Source organism: Penicillium hordei (genome assembly GCF_028827395.1).
Source record: "Penicillium hordei strain IBT 12815 chromosome Unknown utg000001l_segment0_segment0, whole genome shotgun sequence".
Classification (NCBI taxonomy): domain Eukaryota; kingdom Fungi; phylum Ascomycota; class Eurotiomycetes; order Eurotiales; family Aspergillaceae; genus Penicillium; species Penicillium hordei.
This window is the reverse complement of record NW_026623142.1, coordinates 7,831,631-7,848,672: the sequence shown is the minus strand read 5'-3', so window position 1 is coordinate 7,848,672 and position 17,042 is coordinate 7,831,631. Positions and strand designations below refer to the sequence as shown.

Here is a 17,042-nt window from a genome sequence, read left to right as displayed (position 1 = left end):
TTGAGGCTGATGGAGATGAGTGCCCGGGGTTGTCAGAGATATGGTCGAAGAAGCGACAGGGTTTAAGAGCGTAACCAGCCGAACTTCCTTCGTCCCTCAGCTCCCGTGGACGGTTCGACGTGCAAGCTACGAGCATACAAGTCCTAGATGACGTTAATGAGAAGAAACAATGATTCGCGATAATAGAGATCTTACCTCTTCGTCTCCAGAGAGCTTCGAGTCCAGGATCAGTCGCTCGACATCGTCGAATTTTTGAGCCTGCGGATGAGGGGTCTTTTGGCTTCGCTGAATTCCGAGAACAACCTCACCCATGACCTCGAATTTCTTCCAGTTGATGCGAGATTTGTTCTCGCCGACAAATGTCTTGTTGCCTTCTTCGGCAGAGACAAGGTCGCGACGGTGGAGAGGTAAGAATGGGATTCGCTCTGAGAACGAATTATCCCAGGCAAGGCGGTAGGCAAAGTGGCTTCGTTGGGTGCTCATGAGGATGACCAAACGCATGAACTCTTTCTGAGCTGGGATGGGGATCAGGTCTCGAGTTTGTGTGAGGCGGTGGACAGGGGTGCCGTTGATGGCAGCTATTACAGCACCCAAGGAGTTGTAGTTGTTTTGGCGGCGGAGTTTCTGGGAGCTGTTAGTTGCTGCTGACCTTATAGTAGCTAGGTTGAGAAAACCTACCACTGCGATGTTCATGAACTTCTCCAACGCCTGCGCTCTATGCTTAGGCTTATCACGTAAGAGAATCAGGCTGGCCACGAAGAACGCCAGATGATTGAATTGCTTGATCATCCGATTGACATTCGTCAAGCTCTTGATCTTATCCTTGTCCATACCCGAGATGCTGACATGACGCACAAGATCACGCGGCCGGAATGAGTTGTACATGACCCAGTCAACCCGCGTCAGCTCTCGTGCGAACTCCTCTTCTGGGGTATCCATGAAAATCCGCCACTGGAGTTTGCCAAGTAAAGTCTTATGTGTTAATTCAAGACGCAAAGCCTCTTTTTGGGCTGCGTCAAGGCTCAACAATGTGAATGACTGACTGGTAATGCCGTTCGATTTGTCGGGATTCGAGGAGACTGAAAGAGTGCCTGAGAGTCTTGATGTTGAGTCATGCGGCCCACTACTGAGATCCAGCGCACTCATACTATAGATGGGGTCTTGTTCTTCCTCGGTGTCGTAAGTGTTAGTGACAGGGGCAGAGCCAGTGGGAACAGCGGCTGGAGAACTTCGGCCGGAGTTGTCGAAGAATGTCTCAACCATTTCGGACTCCTCGAGATCACCATCACCCCCATATGCCCAGCCAATATCATCGTCTTGTGCATTGGAGTCTAATTGCGACCCGATCTCCTTGGCAGCAAACATGTAGAAATGGCTCTTTTCGAGTATAGCGACAAATTCAAGGATCCGTTTGCGAAGGTTGGGGTGAGCGAAATCTCCAGGGTAGTCCGACGCCCATTGCGCCATGACATCGAGTAATCGCAGCTGATCCGCCATGCGGGCCAGCTGGTCCTCGTTGCCCATCTCATTTCGCTCGAATCGACTTATCAAGGCACTTAACAGACTTGCGGGAGCGGCAAACTTTCGGTACAGGCAGAGGAATGTAGAACGGAATTTTTGGTCTTGTTTCGACATCGGCAAGGAAATCAAACGATCGACTAGCTCATCGAACGATAGACCTGTCTCTGCACTCGAGTTGCTCTCGCTGCTCGGCTTTGGCCGTAGAACTGCGCCAGGGCTCGTGGGCCGGCTCTGTTCATCGTCTGCCTCGTCATCCATGTTTAAGAAACTGTTGAAAGCGTCTGATCCTCCACTGTGTCGCCAGGCGTTATGCAATCGTTGCTGACGGTTATCGTGATTGGGAGAGTTTAGTTCTTGTGCCGGCGGTCTGTGGGTATTTAAACGCGCTCCAGATGGCGGAGTTTGCGGTCGCACCGGTTGTGAGTTACTGCGGGCATAACGGTGGGAATTGGACGTATGCTGCAAGTTGTTTTCATCGGTTGGGAGACGGTCCTCACCATCCCCGTCGACACATTGATCTGAGGCCGTTTGTGTGCCGCCGGCGGCTGTGAACACGGCTGAGGGGTTTTCGGAGTTGGCACGGGTATGGTGCCAATCGTGGGCAGATTTGATTTTCGTCGGCGAAGACAAAGAAGTATTAGGATTATTGGAGAGATCTAATGAAGAAGAGGGGTTAGAAGGAGAAAAGCAAAAAAAGCCGAGTTCTATGGGGAATGACAAAAGTAGCGAACGCTCCTACCGCGACCCACATTGGCCCGCTTCCGCTTGGGGGGTCAAGGCACATTTCAACTCCAATGGTTTTGTGTTCGAGAACAGAAAGGGGGAAAGGGGAAATTTGCTTACCTTCTCGAGTAGAAATCACTGCCCCCAAAACCAACGCTATGCACATGCGTTGAGATCGAGGCGACGAAAACGACGTTCGATAGATCTCGTATCGATCATGGATCGCATCCACTTCACTGTCTTCCAAAGGTTCGGGGTTGACATCACATTTGCAGGCAACCTGCAGGAAAGGAAGGTCCGAGGCAGCCAATGAGTCTAAATTCCGGGAAAATCAGTCCCCATACCAGGTACACCCCGTGGTTGAACCTACCAATAAGATTCGTTGTTAAAGAGAGTCGATCCGGTTTGGTGGCATCATGTAGAACAAGAACTCCATCAATGACTGGCGTGGATTTGTCGCGCCCTGTACGCGGCCAGATGATATTCTTGTCCTGGTCGAACTGAACCTGGGTCAGGTCGACTTCCATCAGATGGACAATATAGACCGATCCGTTCAATGACATTTTCTTCTTGTTCATAGGGGAGGCAGGCGGGTTCTTCATATCGAGGGCACATTTGACGAAGCTGGACTTTCCGGCATTTTCTTCGCCGGCCACTGCAATGGTCACTTCGGGGAAGCCGGTCTTGGTGGATTCCTATAGAAGGGGGGGGAAGGAGCCGTCAGCAATTGAAGCTCTCTGTACACCGTAGCCATGAATCATTCATCGCCCTGGATCAATTCAAAACGTACCCCCTCCTGCTGACTGAATCGTGTGCGCTTGATCGCCTCGCCCGTAAATGGCGTCCCCTCATCTTCCTCCAGCAATGTGTGTTCGGCCTGTGTCCCCGTTCCTGGCTTCCGCGCCACATCGAGTTTATAAAGACCCCCAGCCGGGGCTGAAGCGGTTCGACTTCCCATGCCTGGTCGTTGGGACGCTATGGCAGTCATTGCTTGAGCTTTGTCGCTGTAAGCTCTCTCTCGGCGAGATTGCTGTGAGATCATAACGGAAGCGGTCGGCAATTGCTGAGGCCACGGAATGGCCCGGTGTGACAGCGCTCTGATTACTGTGTAAGTTCAGAGAACGAGCACTGCAGCGCATCCATTGTTGGAACAGATCAAGTTCGGTAGAGCAGCGAGGCAGCCATCCGAAATGTGTTTATCAAAATTGCTTCCGAGTTGACTTGAAAACTACCCTAATTAGCCGGAGCTGCGTCGGATATCTTTGTCTTGGCGCAACGGGGAAGAGAAATGATAAAGCAAACCGAAAATATGGACAGATCACAAAGATTGGAGAAGATTGGAGAATATATTGAGGAATATGAAATTGGTTTGGGATCATCCTTTTTTTTTATGCTATTCTCGCGTTTCATTGGAAGTCTAAAAGATCTTCGTGTTTATTAAAGCGGCTCAGCTGAACTCGACACATGGTAATATCCCAAGGTCTCAAAATGAGTGGCCACTAAAACCGAGGCTGGGTCTAAGACGATTTCACTTAGTCGATCTACAGTGTTGCATTATGTCCTAAAAAGTTGGTATTTGTTACTTGACTAGAGCTGCAGTAGCTGCCTTGACTCTGCCGTGTCATCTCGGAGCTGTTTGTCTTACAATACTGAGTGCCTACTATGTAAGTAGGTACTCTACTCCGTACAGAGAGTACTCTACTCCATACCCTCATCTGCTAATGTTTCATGCGCCATGTGACTAGTCAGAAACATGCAGATTCCGAGTTTTCAGTACTTTGGTACTTTTTCCACCAAAATTTTGGTCTTCGGAGTCTGGGCCGTTAGCATATGCTCCGCTTTCTTGGGGGCGCTAAAAGCGCCGCTAATTTGACACTATGTAGGACTTCGGCTAGCCTTTGGCTTGCTAACGTACGCTGTATTTGTATGTGCGATATTGCACTTGATGGGCCTGAACACCCTAGGGTGCTCATCGCTTTGATCTACCCGTGGACTAGCAAATGCGTTTGTCAGACCCAGGAACCGAGGGTAGCATGGAATAATGAATCATATGTAAGACTAAGGCCGTATTCATGAGTTGCATGAGGCTGAATATGGCTCAAGCTGTCAAGTCTGACAGCTACTCTATTGGAACAGCTAGGGTAGATCAAAAAGCCCCACCATCTCGTAGCATCTGCATGTCTCACTTACACGGACTCAGCATATAAATGTGGTGCACGTATATGTGCCGATCGTCCAACTGGCATGTTGCTTTTCACCGGAAAATATAGATGACTCAAGCTGAGTCTGAGTTGCTGTTCTTGACAAGCGCCATAAACCGCATGAACGCCTCGGCGGCCTGGCCAGTCTCCGTCCCTTCCTCACAATCCTGCCTTAGCTTACGGACTCTGCCCAGGCCGCGGTTGAAGCCTTTCTCGGACGTCCATGGGCCACGGCTACGAGGAGCAAACCCTCCACGGCCTCGCCCGCGGCCATGTCCACGCCCACGTGCAGGGGCTGTGTATGATTCCTCCCATTCTTCTTCCAGCGTTGACTGGAACATATCTTGTAGCTGACTGCGGAGTTCGGGGTGCTGGGTGAGAAGCTCTTTCATCTCCGATGATGCTGCCACTGCTGCAGGGGTCATCAAGGGAGCGCTCGTGCCAGTTGGCTCTGCAGGTTCAGGGCCGTTGGTATCGTTCTCGGGTGTGGGATTGACATCGGGCGCTGGATCATGACTCGGGTCCTCATTCGATGGTGGCTTCGGGGCACAATATATCTTATGTGACTGGGTGCATGCAAGTGAGCAACTAAATCGATAACTCTTAGCAACTGGTTCCAAGTATGGATAGGGATGGAAGCATAATCATGTCAGTACCTCATCAGTCCGCATATGGGACAGCGATATTTTGAGGGCTCTAAAGAGCAAACCTCACAGGAACCAGGCATTGTGTCGATTTCCCAATGAATCCATCAGCTGCACAGTGATCAAACTTGCTCCCTCATTTTTTCACTGGTCCGCGTCCTGCTCGAAGGATAAGGCCAAGCTACCCGATTTGCATGATTTGCACGAAAATCAAAGAAGCTCGGGTCGGCTTTAATGCCTCAGGCATCAACCGTATTCAGGCACACGCATAACGAGAAACTCCATAAATAGGTGATGTGCTATATATTTAGATCCGAAGGCTACACAATATATGCGAAACGCGCAAAGCAGATGTCGGATTTTTTCCCCAAGACCTGGTTGGAGCCTGATCATCCACGTCCAACCTTGGAAAATCTAACCACTGTCTCAGTGTGACGGAACAAAGCCAAAATGCACGCGATACATCAAGAGCCGGCCACGTTTGCATGGGATACGTAGGGGATCGTGTCTTCACCCACCACTCGGGGAGCCAAAGCATGACATTCGTATGATGGCCACGACAACACTTGTGGGGATACCAACCTGGCCATACTAGGTGGATCCCGGTCTCACTTTATTTGATGCAAATCCCAGGTATGAGTGCAGTTTATTGCAAATTTTCAGTTGATGTGTCCGCCGGTTGATTTATGACTTGTTGAGACCATGTTGGTACCCATCTGCAAGATACTACGGCACTCTGTCCGATTTGTTGCGAGCAGTCCTAGTTGCTAGATGCCACTTGCCCTACAGGTATGCAAAGTGTGATACCTGCACTATGCTGCTTCCGCTGCTGCTTCTTAGTCTAAGACGGTAAGGGATTTTTCCAGGTACCTGGTTTCTCTCACCACCCTCTTAGAGCCATCACAACCTACGGGATTCAACTCATCAATGAGGTGTTGATGGCTCCACATATTATATTCCGTTTGTTATCCCACCTCTGCAAGTACTATACAGGCACCACCGCAACTTATGTTAGATAAAGTGGTTACTTCTCACGGATCAGGATTTCTTTCATAGCCGAATCAGGATTGCCATCACAAAGTCAGCGCCTACTGCTGCTGTCTAATGACCGGGTTTACCGGGTGTGTGATGTGGTTGGAATGCAGACCTATGCATACAGGTACATCTATCAACTATGGAAAAGAGAGAACTCCCAGGGCATGGTTGCTCTATTAAAGAGCATTTGTTATATTGTTAGCTGTCCTTGAAGGATAAACTCATCCTTGTATTTGTGAAATGCGAGAGAAAGCTTAATATAACGTGGTGCAACGTGGTCCTGTCCCAGTCAGTTTCTCTTTGGGGTTAAGCTCAATCATTGCATAGCTTAAGCCTTCAAAGACTGTTTTCAGAGGCTCCCTCTTGAAAGAGGGCTGGATTACATCCGCGATACCAGACGACTTTCATTCCGTATGGCCTGCTCCTTACAATCCGCGAGGCCAAGTCCATACTTCAACGTCCTTCCGTCATGGGACTTTGGAATTTCCAGGTTCTTAGAAGGTAAACTCTACTACAAGGCTAAGACTGGGAAGAAGCTCACTTCCCTAAAGACTGATTGCGAGGGGAAATGATGGTACTCTATCTGAGTGTAGAACGAATCACAAAATCTCGTTTCGATATATGATCTAGGATGACAATTGACTGTGAACTACCGGTTTCTCAACCTCCGACATTCGGCACATCCATAGTTGTGTAATTGTACAAAACACCTCTTCTCATTGGCCGAGAAACTGACTTCATTTGTCATCCGGCTATGATTCAAGATCACGTGTAATCAAATTGCGTCAGAGCGGCAGCCGAAGAGACGAGTGTTTTTTTCTACAATTCACCTGTTATCAACTATCTTTGCACATTCCATTCTACGACATAATGTCTTTAAGCACTCCATCTACAACAATGTTTCGCCGCGCTCTACTAAGCAGCCGTCTGGCCACTCCCGTCGAGTGCTCCGCCCGAACAATCAGACCGGCATTCGCACGCTACAGATATGTCTCCAGCGCAGCTCGACTCCCGACCATCACAGCATCAGAGACCCGTCGCCGACCAACAGTGCGACCACACCAGCAGTCCGCCTCGCAGGGTGGAGTGAACGGTCTCTCGCCAACCAGCAAGCGCACCATTTTCATCCAGACCGAGAACACTCCCAACCCTGACGTAAGTTCCAGAGCTCAATTATCTGATCTTGACGAAAGAACCCGAACTGACTTCTCTTCGATAATCTAGGCCTTGAAGTTCATCCCTAACCACCGGGTCCTCCCAGAGGACTTCCCCAGCACATTCCTCGAGTACATGTCACCACGATCCACCCTCGCGCCTCCACACCCATCCCCGCTCGCGGCGAAACTGCTTGATGTTGAAGGTGTCACATCCGTCTTCTACGGCACAGACTTCATCACAGTGACGAAAGGCAGCGACGCGAACTGGGCGCACATCAAGCCGGAAGTCTTCAGCATCATTACGCAAGCCGTGACATCTGGCGAGACCATCGTGACGACAGTTGAGGGTGCTATTGATGGCGAGCAAGAGAGTGGCGAGGACTCGCTCTCTTTTAACGAGGATGATGATGAGGTTGTCAGTATGATCAAGGAATTGCTCGAGACTCGTATTCGCCCTGCTATCCAAGAAGATGGTGGTGATATCGAATTGAAAGGCTTTGAGGATGGTATTGTTATGCTGAAGCTGCGTGGTGCTTGTCGGACTTGCGACTCCAGCACTGTTACGCTGAAGAATGGTATTGAGTCTATGCTTATGCACTATGTAAGTCCTTCCCTGATTTCCCATTCAGGTTTGATATAAGAGTTATTTGCTAACTTTGCTTTTTTAGATTGAGGAGGTCAAGGGTGTTGAGCAGGTTATGGATGAGGAGGAGATTATTTCCATGCACGAGTTCTCCAAGTTTGAGGAGAAACTGCGCCAGCAGAAGGGTGCTGCTGCTACGGCTAGTGCGCCTTTGGACAGTGCACCGTAAAATAGATCATTTGGGAACATATACCTTGTACATTAGTTTGGGGAAGGGAAATGAATTTTTAACTAATTTGATTCCAACTTTATTTACTACTAGTAGTAGAAGTCGATCTGAGTATTAATATTCTCAATGGCTCTACAATACAGTACTGTACAAATGCAAACTAGAAAGTGGCTAGGGGTTCTAGTGGCTATCCTGAAAGCTTACTCGAAATTGGATAACATGGGCTAAGGATGATCTACCATTTACATAGTAATAATTGTTCTGGTATAATACACCTATTCTCATAACTCTTTCGTAGAAATACTCCAGCTTTGGAACAAAGCTGGTTGACCTCAGTCTTTCATCCCTTCTGGGTGCAATGCCTGTTGAGCTGTCGCTCATTCAGCCGTTATATCAACATCGACCGAAGCATCATTTCAAACGCCCTCCTTTCTTTCTCCGTCGGTCTCCCGGCCCGCCTCAGCCCATGGCTCTTGGGGTATTCAACCCTCTGATCAAAGGCCCTGCGCGCAGACATCCTTGGCTTCAGAATCGATTGGCATCAGACAAGCTCATGCGTGCAGGCGGAGCGGCAATACACTTGTGCTTCCTATTAGGGCCATTAACCCAAAATTTGTCGATGAGGGGTGGGATAATTCCTTTTCCAGGTCTAGATGCCGCGTTCCCAAGAGCAGATATAAGACTATCCTCCTGCGTGCAGCCACTAGCATCAGCAGTGACCACAGCTACTGCCACGCATCGGGCCTTTCAGAGATCACGGGCTAGCCATATGGTCGAGTATCCTCCATATCCGAGCTTGTCAATCACTCGATAGCAGGCATTATCTAACTCATCTCCGACTTGTAGAGGGTGATATCCTCCAGGTTGGTACCTGTCCAGGTCTTCGACGTCTTCAATCAGCCTATACTGGGACATGCCGGGTCTTCTATTTGATGTAGAATATACGTTTGAACGAGCCGTATACCGGTGTACATCATCTTTCATCCGAGCACTGAAAGTGAACATAGACATTGTCTTTCGGGCATGGAATTGAGTGGATAGGAAACCGTGTGCCTGTCTAGAGAATCGCCACGAGTCCAGGCGAGTGTGTATTAACATTTGCAGATGTAGCATTCAGCATAGTAACAACCGGTACGCTTGAACAATTCCAGGGGTCTGGTAGATTAGGTTTGGTTAGGTTGGGGACTGTGGTTTGCAGTCCACCCCCTTGGCTGTTGAACAACCAATTAGTGGGTCCTCCTTTCAAGCTCCCCATCACTTGACCCTTTCACTTTGCTCTGCATGTTTGTGGAAATGATTGGTTGTCCACGAAGACATTTATTTGGGTGTGACGACATACTACATACACCATGTATTATACCAAACTAAGATACATGGTACTGCATCAATTAATCATTCTAAAGAGTTATGTAGTACTATCCTAGCTTGGCGTAGTTTGGCTTAAGGGATTAAGAAACAACCCAGAGTGTGTATATTATATGTTGTACATCCTAGGTGATGACACTAATTTCCAGAGGTGCTATTTATGTATTAGTAGTGACTACTGTGGACACATTGTTTTAGACTGGATATAGCTCCTCAAATTGCGGGGTAATATGTAACTGCAGGAAAAGAAAGGAAAGGAAAGGACAGGAAGGACGCAATTTTCCAACTACAAACGGCACCTAATAACAACCCTGGAATAGCGCGTACATTAGCAGACAAGTAAAAAAAAAAAAAAAATTTGACCACAACTCAACGGTTGGATGCAACATGTTGTGCCAGGGATCAACCCCGGTCGGAGGGCCCGGGGCATAGCATGATTTGTCGGAAAGGAGAGCAATTGCAGATGAACCTTGGAAATTGATCCTTGAGTTCCCTTCATTGACAGTACTTTATATATCCATGGGTGTATATATTTTTGTTTCCCAATATATTGCACAAGGGGTGAAATCATCCACTGAGGGGTTAGGGGGCAAAAGAGTCACGTTGACAATGCTATTTATTGTACTACACGACCATGTGCCACAGCTGTTCAATGGTCTAGACGCATTGTCCGAGGATATAGAGAGATGGATGGGTTATGTATGGCTTGTGATGTGAAGAATATCCCCGCAAAAAGAGGGGTCGAGTGGAAGCTCATTTTATATTAAGAGGGGGGAATATGAAGTGTCAGAAAATGCATATCAATCCGGGGTAAAAATGGAAGAACAGTCTGGGCTTATTTGCCCCGCAAGTGTGCGACCCGAGGGCCGTGTGAGGGTTATTCTTTTACAGGGTACTAGTAGTTGTGGATGTAGATATAGATATAATATTATATACCTAGATATATTGTACTGCTTTGGATGTACTTGGGAGTGCCCACAACCCCAGATGATCGGCCTATTTTTCCAAGGGACCCGCCTGTTCTGGATGGGGGTCTACGCCACTTTCCCTAACCCTATGGAGAGCTCCGTATTCCTGATCATCTTCTATTTAATTTCACATATAGTTATAGCGAAAATTGTAATCTAATATATCTTCATAATTTACATCTCTTTTAGAAAAGAACTAAAAAACTCACTACAACTAAAACCCCCCTAAAAAAAGACTAAAAAATCGACTAAAAAATTCGAAGATCAAACCATAGTGGTCCGTGTCCTCCGGGGCAACGTTGCCAGATCCGTAACAGAAGTTACCCCAGGCTCTTTGCGTTCCCCTCATCTTTTACATTCTCCCCCTCCCCCCTTCACCTCCCACTTTCATCATCAACACTCTTCTTCGATCTCAAGATGCGCCATCCTTAAGGGGTTCAGCCCAGTCCCGGCTCGCTCAACGTCATCTGTGGTCACAGCTTCGATTGTGCAAACTCACCGAGCGCATTCCCATCTCCTAATAGACCGACTATCGAACATTCAAATTCAGCATCTTCGTTGACCCGCGCCTCGTTCTCTCCCCGCAAATAAGGCCCTTCTACTTCTCGCCGGTTGTCTCTCTGACCTCTCATCTCGTCGCCCTCGTTCCTCCGTTCACCTCGAAAATTGACCTGTGCAATTCAGGCACAGAACTCCCCCAACATTCTTGACAAGATCCACGATCACCGTACGCACCTTGCAAATAGACATTTGGTGAGAAACGATTAGAGTGGTGAGTCGCGCAACATTTCTACCGAGTTTCCCTTGTCCTGGACGCGACTGGGCTGATACAATGGATAATTCTCTAGACACAATTGCGATCACGCGACTGCTTTTGATTTTCGACTCTGTTTTCTTCGTGGATAACTATTTTGCTTGAGAGGTGTCTGGTGATCTACACGCGCCAGCTAGGCCAGCTAAAAGGATTCGTTCAAGTATTTGACGCCAACTTGAGGTACGTTCGAGTCTAGTTCTCGGTCGCTTTGCTTTCCTACGTCTTGAGCAATGTGCCTCTTCGTGGCGCTATCTGCTTACGGGTTATTTTTCTATTTCTCTTCTCTGTTGGCATCTCTCACTCTTCTCTTACTCTACTCGCGATTGTACTTCACATCCATGTCATTCGGGGTTGTGCACGGCTTTCTCTTGGTTGAGGGGTTTGTTTTAGTATCCCCACTTCTGGACCCTCTCACAGGAGGGGCCGAGGGTATGCATATCTGCACAATCTCCGCTTTTACCTTACAGTTCTCGGTCATGCCACACCCACATATGCTTATATTTCCCTTTATTTGTGCTTTTTGCCCCCTATTTTACTATCTGGCTTCATTATGGGAACAATCGCTAACTTTACTTTAACCAGAATTGAACATAGCGCATACACCTAGTGAACCGTCCTCCGTTTAAAGATCAGAGATCGATCCTCTACCCAAACCGCATCGAGCACGTGGAATAAAGACGGGTGTTATCGCATGTGTTCATTCTCTTTTTTTGAGCCAAGAGACACCTATACAGCACAGCTTTGCCATTAACAAAGATCGTACAGGTCAGTGAATTATCTCTCATTCTCCCATAGCTTTGGGCTATTCCTTGATTAAACAACCCCGCTCTGGTTGTGCTGCTTAATTGGGTGTCAAATGGCGCTCATGGTGACACGGTCTGCAGGGAATGATCCCGTTTGTCACACATATTACACTAGGAATCCTATACTAACGTTGTAACAGTGTTCCTCTTACCAGAATGGCAGCGCCCTCTAACAAACCGACCTCGATGGCTCAGTCATCTACCCCACCCGCTGCGGCGACAGCATCTGCCATCCTCGAGAAGACTCATCCAGGCGTGCGCCGCTCCACCCCAGACTCGGATGCATTGGCTTCCTCGGACGAGGATGGGGAGCATGGAGCGCAAGCCCAGAACATTATCCCCCCTACCACCAAACCACCAGTCCGTCGCACCTCGTGGCTGAATGAGGTTCCGCTTTCCGCTCAGCGCAAACATTCGCTGTCTGGAGGGCACCTTTCTTCCTCCCCATCTAACCCTACAAGCCCCGCTAGTGATCAGGCACCATGGGCAACTACTACGAGCCCAGGTCTTGCTGCATCGTTCAATTGGAACCAACCCGGAGGAGGTGCATTTTCCTGGGGCACAGGCACAGGAATCTGGAACACTGAATCTCGCAAAGAACCGCCTTCTCGCTTGGCTGAAATGGTACCCTCTCCAACAATGACCAACCCACCTCCTGCGGGCGGCAACGTGCCAGACGAAATGTTGAGCCCAATCACCCGTACCATATCTGGTGAATCTGCTATCCCATTCTCCATCCCGTTACAACCAACTCTCAAAGCCTACCGCTCTCAGTCGTATTCTGTTGGTCAGATGGACCCTGAGTTCCTCGGTCTTGCTGCTAGCAAGCCCGGTGCGGCTCCCGCTGTCGGTGCACAATACCCAGGAAGTCGCTCCCGCGGTCCCGGCCAAATGTCTGTTGTTCAGCCTCGAGCATCACGTCCTAGTATGCTCGGTGAATTAGGACACGATACCGCAATGCTCGGCCGAGTCCGCGAGGATGATGATGGCGACGAGAGCCTTAACGGCTCGGAAAGTGACATGAGCTACTCAGCGAGTCAGGCTCGGCAGATCGAGCAGCTGGCACGCGAGAACGCACTCCTAAGGCAAGCAGCTGCGGCAGGTCAAATGGATAACAGATACCGTGAGCGAGCTGGATCAGCCGCATCAATCGGTAGTGGTCATCCACTGCATCGTATCCGAGGCGGTGTTCCAGAGGGAGATTTGGGTGGAGAGGATCCAGGAGAATTGCGTGATATTACCGGATACAATAATCTGCGTGGCAATTCTCGTCGTCGCTTCTCTGAGCATTTAGCGCACCCGGAATCGCAATTCTCGTCCTTCGCCTCCCCGCTGGAAAACCGTGCTCTAGATAATGTCCGCAAGGCTCATTGGCAAACGTCTCTAGGCTTCGGTGGCAGTGATATGCCTCAAAGTCGCCGACACTCTTTCGCCGAGATTCCGATGCGTCATGGCTCAATCGGTCCTGTGGACTCACACTCTACTGCTACGCCTCGCGCAACTATGGGAGACCGCGATGACGGCTATGGTAATCTTAGTGACTATTCCAACCGTGAGTCTATCTACTTGCGACATCCTTTTTGCTATAACTCAGAGCTAATATCTTCTGCAGAGCCCTACTATTCCCGTGAACAAACTTTGCGTGGAGATGGCTCCTCGGGTATTCCGCCATCTCTCAGCCAATATGCGATGTCGAATGCGTATGGTCGTCAGCCATCCGCATTGTCACATGCTCATCAAAATCAGCTTTTGTACATTGTCGCCTTCAAATGCAGCCGCGCGGACGTTTTCTACATCCAAGAAGACACCGGTCTTCAGGTGAAAACCGGTGATCTCGTCATTGTGGAGGCAGATCGAGGAACAGATCTGGGCACCGTCATTCATGCAAACATCTCGCTCCAACAGGCACGGGAGTTGAAGCAGCATTATGCGGAAGAGCACTACAAGACCCTCATGATTTTCTCTAGACACGGCCAGCCTGAGGGGTCCACCCTCATCAACCCCAACTCGGGCATGAACACTCGAAGTGCCACAGGTGGCATGGGTCCCCATGGTCCCCACAGTGCACAGGAACCCGCGACAGACATCAAGCCAAAGCTCATCAAGCGGTTGGCACAGCAACATGAGGTTTTGACTTTGCACGATAAAGAAGGAAATGAAGCCAAAGCCAAGCGGGTCTGCCAGCAGAAAGTTGTTGAGCACCGACTTAATATGGAGATCCTTGATGCCGAGTTTCAAATGTAAGTCTACTTGGCTCCGATTGCCACCCGTGATGGTTGAACTAATTGTTATGCAGGGATTGGAAAAAGCTTACGTTCTACTACTTTGCTGATTCGTACATCAACTTCAACTCGCTGGTGACTGACCTGTTCAAGATCTACAAGACTCGCATCTGGATGTCAGCTATCAACCCGGCCTCGTTTGTCACACCCCCTACGGCTGGCCTGCCAGGTCCTGGCACCATGCCCAACCCCCTTTATGGCCAGGAAGCAGACCGTCGCCACCAACTTGAGAACAGATCCTATTCCGCTTCGCGAGATACCATCGACACAGGCCGAGAAATTTCAAACCCCGTGGGCATGCTTCGCACATCCTACGGAGAGTCCTACCAGCCTTTCTCTCAGCCCTCCCGTCACTCAGAAGGACCTGCTCATTCGGACGTCCTTTCCCCACAGCTGCCATCTAGCTTTGGTCCTGCAGACTCATTCGAATACCCCGGCAACATCGGCGGCTCCAATGGTTCTTCCCGCACGCACCCAGCGCAGGGCGAATGGATCAACCGGTTCCAGGGCCTATCGCTCAACTCCTAGATCCCTCCCCCCCCCCCCTTTTTTGCTGCCTTTCCTTCCTCCATCTCCAATGGCTCCTCCTCTGCTCCTCGCCTATCTCTGTACAATCGTCTGCTTCTACCTTCCTACCCGTTTGCATCCCGTCCCATCTTCTGGGATTTATCCTCGCGGTAAAAGAGACTCCTTACGAACCTAGATTTGACCAGTTTTGCTATTTTCTCCCTTTCTCTTTTTCAACACAGATATCGCTCCGCCACTTCGTTTATTTCTCTTTTATCTGTCTTCCTTTTTTCCTCAGAGAATGCTTTCCGCAAGGTGGACGCGGTTGCTGTTTTTTTTCTCTCTGTTATGTTCCCACTGAACTCCGGTCCGTCATGCTTTCTTTTGTGCTCCCGTTTCTCGCTTTTGCTCGGGGTTCCGAGGTCTTGTTTGTACTACTGTTGTTAGAATTCATACCCAGGGCTTGCTGCTCTACGGGACACATTCCCCCATTCTGTCATTACCGCCCCCCTCTTGCCATAGATCTGTTTCTGCGTGACGAATTATGTCTTCCATAATCAGAACTATCTCTATCTACAAATGGATGTTTGCGTTGTTTGTGTTAATTGAAGTTAAGTTGATTCCTTGATTTGAGATTTGAAATTCTCGTGTTTGTCTTGTATTCCGTTGATGTTTGATTTTTCTTAACTTTTCCAAATTGTACACAGATCAAAAGGGTTTGAGGCTTACAGTTACAAGAGGAGAAAATATAAAATGGGTTTCGTACAGCCCCGGAAGGGAGATTTGTGTCATTCATCATGTCTTGTACTTCGCTGTACATTGTCTAAAATGATATTCGAGTGCTCTGTTTGATAGAGGAATGAACCACCATCTAGGCTGATATCATGGGCCGTTAAACCCCCTCCCTCGTCTCTCTTCATGGGGGACCTCGAAGGCTTACAGAGATACCATGCATCACCTACACGGTTCCCTCGCCGGGGCCAGAATCGATAATTGCGAGGCCCAGCATGTTGAGGTTTCCCTCAATCTGAACGGAGCTCGCGCGATGCATTTGCAACGTCCTAAATCCCAACAGGCTAGACCAACAAATGGGCGAGAACATCGGAAAGCCTATGGCGATCCGGCCCCGATGCTATCCATCATGACCATCCACCCGAACCCGCAGCTCGCACAACTCGAAAGAATCTCGCGGGCAAACAGAACCAAAAGTCCAACTTGCTCCATCTCAAGCCCACTTATCATGCTTCCCACTAACCTTAACATCAAGCAAAACCTCATGGAAATTCCCCTCCCTCCTCCCCTTCCTCAACCTCTTAACCTCATCATCATCCAGGCCCCTCCCAACAATCCCCTCAAGCTCCTTCTTACTAATCTTCTCATACGCCTTACTCTCCTTCGACGCGCGCAACTTCGGCTTGAACCTCGCCTGCATGCGCACGCGCACCGTCGTCTCAAATGAAATCGTATTCGCGTCGCCGCGGATCTCAACGCCGGATGCGGCTTTGGTACTCTCTTTTATTGAGAGGAAGGACTCGCCGTCGCCGCCGTGTGTTTGGAGGGAGAATGTTCCTGTGACTTCCGGGGAGGGGATTGCGAGGAAGGATTCGTAGTGGCTGACTGCTGAGGCGGTTGCCGTGAAAAGGCCATGTGTGTCGGAGGAGAGGTATCTGGTTGGAGGGTTGGGTGTTAGTTTTTGGGTTGGATTAGGGAAAAAAGAAAAAAGAAAAAAGAAAAATGCAGAGTAGGAATAGGAATTGGGAAATGTAAATATGTGTCTGGCGCGATAAAACGCAGTCTAATGTACTTACTTCCCATGATGTCCCTTGAAACTAAACGACTCCGTCCCCGCTACCCGCGACGCAACCCAGACCTGTCGCACATCGTGCGGTTCTGCCGTGCTTGGGTCTCCGTCGACGAGGTTCTCGAGTTTGCTGGCGAAGACTTGGCCGTTGGCGTCGCTCGCGACGCAGGTTGGGTCGTCTGAGGGTAGGACTAGGACTACTGGACCGGCGATGTCGCTTGGGGAGTCGGCGGAGACCCAGCTTTGGTCTTCTGGGTTGTCCTCTGGTTCGGGTTCGGTTTTGCGCGATTTGGGGGTTGGTGCTTCATTGTCTGTGGTGCGAGTCTTGCGTTTCTTTGGCTTGTCGCCTTTGAATGTTAGAGGTTTGACCATTGTGGGTTGTGGAATTAGGTGGTGATGGTTGTTGGAG

At 49.3% G+C, this 17,042-nt stretch overlaps 5 protein-coding genes across 5 annotated transcripts; 2 read left to right on the top strand and 3 right to left on the bottom strand.

Moving 5' to 3' along the window:
- Positions 1–4: 4 nt before the first annotated feature.
- On the bottom strand, positions 5–3,286 carry N7537_002977 (putative Ras guanyl-nucleotide exchange factor RasGEF; the record flags this gene model as incomplete). The annotated part of the gene is made up of 6 exons (XM_056894035.1): positions 5–143; positions 196–624; positions 679–2,177; positions 2,365–2,559; positions 2,615–2,939; positions 3,035–3,286. 6 exons carry the CDS (start codon positions 3,284–3,286, stop codon positions 63–65), a joined length of 2,781 nt encoding a protein of 926 aa, XP_056759030.1. The 3' UTR covers positions 5–62.
- A 1,233-nt stretch (positions 3,287–4,519) lies between these two features.
- Positions 4,520–5,172, bottom strand: N7537_002976 (zinc finger HIT domain-containing protein; the record flags this gene model as incomplete). The annotated part of the gene is made up of 2 exons (XM_056894034.1): positions 4,520–5,033; positions 5,102–5,172. The coding sequence occupies 2 exons, from the start codon at positions 5,170–5,172 to the stop codon at positions 4,520–4,522; spliced, it is 585 nt and encodes a 194-aa protein (XP_056759029.1).
- A 1,790-nt stretch (positions 5,173–6,962) lies between these two features.
- On the top strand, positions 6,963–8,122 carry N7537_002975 (NifU family protein). The gene is made up of 3 exons (XM_056894033.1): positions 6,963–7,279; positions 7,349–7,882; positions 7,950–8,122. The coding sequence occupies exons 1-3, from the start codon at positions 6,995–6,997 to the stop codon at positions 8,091–8,093; spliced, it is 963 nt and encodes a 320-aa protein (XP_056759028.1). The 5' UTR covers positions 6,963–6,994; the 3' UTR covers positions 8,094–8,122.
- A 4,077-nt stretch (positions 8,123–12,199) lies between these two features.
- N7537_002974 (PSP1 family protein) lies at positions 12,200–14,853 on the top strand (the record flags this gene model as incomplete). The annotated part of the gene is made up of 3 exons (XM_056894032.1): positions 12,200–13,595; positions 13,656–14,283; positions 14,340–14,853. 3 exons carry the CDS (start codon positions 12,200–12,202, stop codon positions 14,851–14,853), a joined length of 2,538 nt encoding a protein of 845 aa, XP_056759027.1.
- A 1,204-nt stretch (positions 14,854–16,057) lies between these two features.
- On the bottom strand, positions 16,058–17,005 carry N7537_002973 (uncharacterized protein; the record flags this gene model as incomplete). Its single annotated transcript, XM_056894031.1, has 2 exons — positions 16,058–16,499; positions 16,641–17,005. 2 exons carry the CDS (start codon positions 17,003–17,005, stop codon positions 16,058–16,060), a joined length of 807 nt encoding a protein of 268 aa, XP_056759026.1.
- Positions 17,006–17,042: the final 37 nt, after the last annotated feature.